The 4,500-nt window shown below is 28.4% G+C and overlaps 1 protein-coding gene across 1 annotated transcript; it reads right to left on the reverse strand.

Moving 5' to 3' along the window:
• Nucleotides 1-237: 237 nt before the first annotated feature.
• On the reverse strand, nucleotides 238-3,256 carry LOC130967279 (isoflavone 3'-hydroxylase-like). Its single transcript, XM_057892098.1, has 2 exons — nucleotides 2,351-3,256; nucleotides 238-849 (listed from the first exon to the last, which is right to left on the reverse strand). The coding sequence occupies exons 1-2, from the start codon at nucleotides 3,254-3,256 to the stop codon at nucleotides 238-240; spliced, it is 1,518 nt and encodes a 505-aa protein (XP_057748081.1).
• Nucleotides 3,257-4,500: the final 1,244 nt, after the last annotated feature.

Consider the following 4,500-nt stretch of genomic DNA (forward strand, 5'->3'; position numbering starts at 1 on the left):
GATTGGTGAAGTAGATGGTATTAGGTATGTATAATTAAGGATTTTGTTATCATGTGCTTTTAAGGACATAAATTAAATATATCATAAAAAAATGTTTTAATGTTATTTATTATAAAAATATTTTATGTTTATAATTATAAAAACAATAAATAATATTAAAATATTTTTTTATAATATATTTAATTTATATCCTTAAAACATATAATAATAAAATCTTATAATTAATAATAAATTTAATTATATCTTGATCCTGCTGCCGATTGGTCGTGCTTTACACATGGCCTCCAATGGAATTAATTTTGGTGTGGCTGCTCCTTCATCCTCCCTCATATCAATCTCTTCATTCTCTACTAATGTTTTCCATTCAAAGCACTGAATCAATAATCCCAAAGTTAAGCCCATTGTACGATACGCTAACCCTAATCCAGGGCAAGCCCTCCTTCCCAATCCAAAAGCAAGTAGCTTATTAGCTTCTCCATCTTTTTCAAACCTCTCAGGGTTAAAACATTCGGCATCATCACCCCAAATTTTAGGATCTCTATGAATAGTCCATGCACTAGTCAATACTATAGTGCCACGTGGAATTGTGAATCCTTCAATGTTGCATTCATCTGAAGATACATGAGGCAATAGCAATGGGCCTGGAGTGTACAACCGAAGTGTCTCATAGATAATGTTTTGAAGGTATGGAAGATTTGGAATGTCTGACTCATCTATTAAACGATCGCTGCCTACCATGGTGTCTAATTCATTCATTGCTTTCTTGAATATTCCCGGATGATTTAATAGAGCAGCCAGTGCCCACTCCATAGTCACAGCTGTTGTATCCGTTCCACCAATCAGCATATCCTACACACAATTCAAATCAAGTTGACTAACATTTACTTATTAACTAGCAAGATTTATTTTAATTGAAATATTTGGTAACAAGAAAAAGCTAAAATCAGCTATTAATTATTGTAATAATCAATGAATGATAAAATAAAATAAATTTTGGCTATTTTTTTATCTCCTTAATAGTATCATTATTTTAATAAAATAGAAAGATCATCATCAAATATTTTTTATACAAAATACAAAAGTCTTAATGATGATTAATATTATGGTCAATATTTAATACAATAAAAAAAGTTCAGAACTTTTAAAAATAATAACATTCAAAATTTAATTAAAAAATATTTAAAATTCAAACTCAACAAAAACTCATCTTTAATGTGTTTTATACTGAATTTATTTAGCAATTTACTATAGTATCAGTTGAAATTAGTTGCTATGGTATTTATATTTTAGTGATACTTTAGTAGAAAAGGCAGTTAAATAGTTGGACATATTTTGTTAATAAAATTTCAGGGTTAAAAATTTGTTTGTAAACAGTTGGATATATTTTGTTAAATTATTTATTTTATATTTTATATATACGTTCCTATATATACACGTTGTATTCACATTAAATAAAAATTTAAGCACATAAATTGACTGAAAAACATAAATTGACTGAAAATATACACATTCATATGATATCTTTTAATTTATGAGTGTTGATTACAATACATTATCTAATGCAACTTAATGAACTTATTAAAGTCACGTTTGTTCTCTCTCTCTCTCTCTCTCTCTCTCTCTCTCTCTCTCTCTCTCTCTCTCTCTCTCTCTCTCTCTCTCTCTCTCTCTCTCTCTCTCTCTCTCTCTCTCTCGAGCAACTTATTAATGCAATTTATGATCTCTTTTAATGCAACTTATTAAATAATCTAATACAAAACTCCTGTCTACATCTCAATTATATATTATCTTTACTTAAAAGATTATTTTAACTTTTTTTTTTCGAAAAAAAAAATATTTCGATAAAGATACTAAAAATATATTTTTTTAAGACGTTTATATGTATTATGATATTATTGGACATCTTTATTAAATCGGTTAATAATTTATTTTTTAATAAAACTGAACAAAATTAGTTTATTATAACAACAATAATAAACCTGATTGTTCGTACTACAATTATTAGACTCGATTTGATCTGACTAATTTACACCATCTAAATCGAATCATGTTTAAATTTTTTGATAAAAAAACAAATATACACCTGATTTTTGTTTTTAAAAAAAAAACCTATAATCTAATGGATTATGTAAATTGATCAGTTCGACCGGATCCAATAACAATTGAATTTATTATTATTGTTATAAAAAAAAACCAATTTTATTCTAATTTATTAAAAAATTCAAAAATAACTGGTTTATTAATACGTTCAATGATAATACAATATATAAATATCTTTACAAAAAGATGTTTTACACATCTTTACGGAGTATCCTCCAAAAGAAAAACCCTAAAGGAATATAGATGGTACCTGAATAAGCCCTTTGATGATAATATCAGAGTAGTACTGAGGCTGCAATTTTTGCTGAGTTAGGAGATTCCCAATCATGGTTTTCTTGTTATGTTCCCCATTACGGTGCTCATCAATTAGACCCTGCAAGAATTTATCGGCACTCTTGTTAACCCTCTTCAGCCTCTTCTCCAAACCGTCGAAGTCAAACCACCGTAGTAACGGGAAAAAGTCAACCACCTTGCTTGCACCTATCAACGACAGTATCTCCGCGATGGTCTCCCTGAATTTCATGGCTTCCTCGGTATCCGCCACGTCATTGCCGCTATCATCGTCCCCGTAGTACCTCTTCCCGGAGATCATTCTCATCATGCTGTTGAACGAGATCTTGGAAAGCCATGGCCTCAATTTAACCCTAGTGAACTCCGTGCAGGTTTGCTCAACCAAATTCTTTATGACTCTCAGGGTTTCATCTTTGCGTGTTTCCGCGAAGGAGTTGATGCGATGCGTGGAGAGGATCTCGGTGGTGGCAATGCGGCGAAGGTTCCGCCAGTGATCGCCGTAGGAGGAGCAGCCCAAGCTGGTGCAGTCGTAAAAGAGGTGCTTTCCGACGAGGTTACGGGCTCTGTTGGCTAAAACGATGTCGTATTTGGTGAAGCATTGTTGAGCTAGGGTTTGGGAGGAGACAACAACAACAAGCTGTGAACCAATCCAAAGGGAGAAAATGTGGCCGTAGGTTTGTGATAGGGCGTGGAAGGAGCGGTGGAATGGGGACTTGAGGTGGTGGAGGTTGCCGATTATCGGAATGGTGGGTGGAGAAGGTGGAAGGTTCAAGGAGCTTGTTTTTCTGAACAAGAGCTTATTGAGAGTGAATACCAACAAAGCAAGTGAGAGGAGGGAGTAATAGACAAAGTGCAATGCTGCCATTGTTGCTTAATTACTACTATTATTATTAGTTTTGATACTAATGTTTTCTCTTAATTTAGCAGTATATAATCTGCTTGGATTGCTGCCTTGCTCTTTATAGCTATCCAATTAGAGACAAGGACACCTACACAAAGGTTTCGGGGGCATAGTTATTAATTGGAGAATAAATTAAAATTCGGACACTTTATAATAAAAGATTATTCTTTCAATATCGCTTTACACGTATATATTAAAATTAATTATCATAACCATAATCAGTCACTAAAATAAAATATATATTAAAAATTTATTAAAATATATATATTTATACATAAATATATATCAAAATATTTGTAAATCTTAATCGCAAATTAAAAATTATAAATAGTTATTATTTATTTTGTTTTATTTTTGTTTGTATTTATTAATTACCAGTAGAATAAAGAGATAATAGTAAATATAATAAATATGTAATTATAGATATTATATATATAAAATTATATATTAAGTTAAATAAAATAAAAATAAAATATATTTTTTATTGTTAAAATTTATTAAATGTTTTAAAAATAACTCAAAGTTTCAAATTGTTTTAATTTTATTCTAAATTTTTTTTTGTATCAAATATATATATTACTGACGGCTAATTTTTCAAATAAATTTAAGACTAATTCAATAACAATTTTACAAAAATAATTTTTAATACAAGTAAATTAGATATAATTATACTGTATTATTACTGAATTGGTTTTAAAAATTTTTATAAATTTAGCAGCTAAAAGTATATTTTGATGCAAATAAAAAATTTCAAAAAAAAAATAAAATAAAATAAAAGTAAAGGGTATTTTAAAAATTTTTGACGAAACTCAAAAATAAAAATTATACTTTATCTATAAAATAATTTTAAATTATTATTTTTTAAATACATTTTAGATGCACTACTTATTAATTTTGGTAGTGTGAATTTTAAAATTTTTAATGAACAAAATTTTTTTAGATCTCCTTACTAGATCAATTAAATATAATGACTAATCCTTTGGATTTATAGGTACGGTTGGTTTAATGTTATTTGAAGAAAAAATTATTTTTCTATATAAATATATAATAATTGATTATAGTGGCTTATTTTGATATTCACATAATATTATTTTAAAATATTAAATATTAAGTAAAAACTCAGATGAAATCAACTTCACGTAAAATTGATATATATGTGAGAGTTGTTAAATAAAAATTTAGTCAAATCAGTAAAATTATCTAACGAC

This window comes from Arachis stenosperma, chromosome 3 (assembly GCF_014773155.1).
Source record: "Arachis stenosperma cultivar V10309 chromosome 3, arast.V10309.gnm1.PFL2, whole genome shotgun sequence".
Lineage (NCBI taxonomy): Eukaryota > Viridiplantae > Streptophyta > Magnoliopsida > Fabales > Fabaceae > Arachis > Arachis stenosperma.

What these genes read in the sequence shown, in the direction of transcription:
- LOC130967279 (XM_057892098.1), bottom strand. Translation starts at nt 3,256, where the DNA reads ATGGCAGCATTGCACTTTGTCTATTACTCCCTCCTCTCACTTGCTTTG. An exon ending in TCATCAAAGGGCTTATTCAG is followed by an intron (nt 850 to 2,350) that starts GTACCATCTATA and finishes AATTGTGTGTAG; the next exon opens with GATATGCTGATTGGTGGAAC.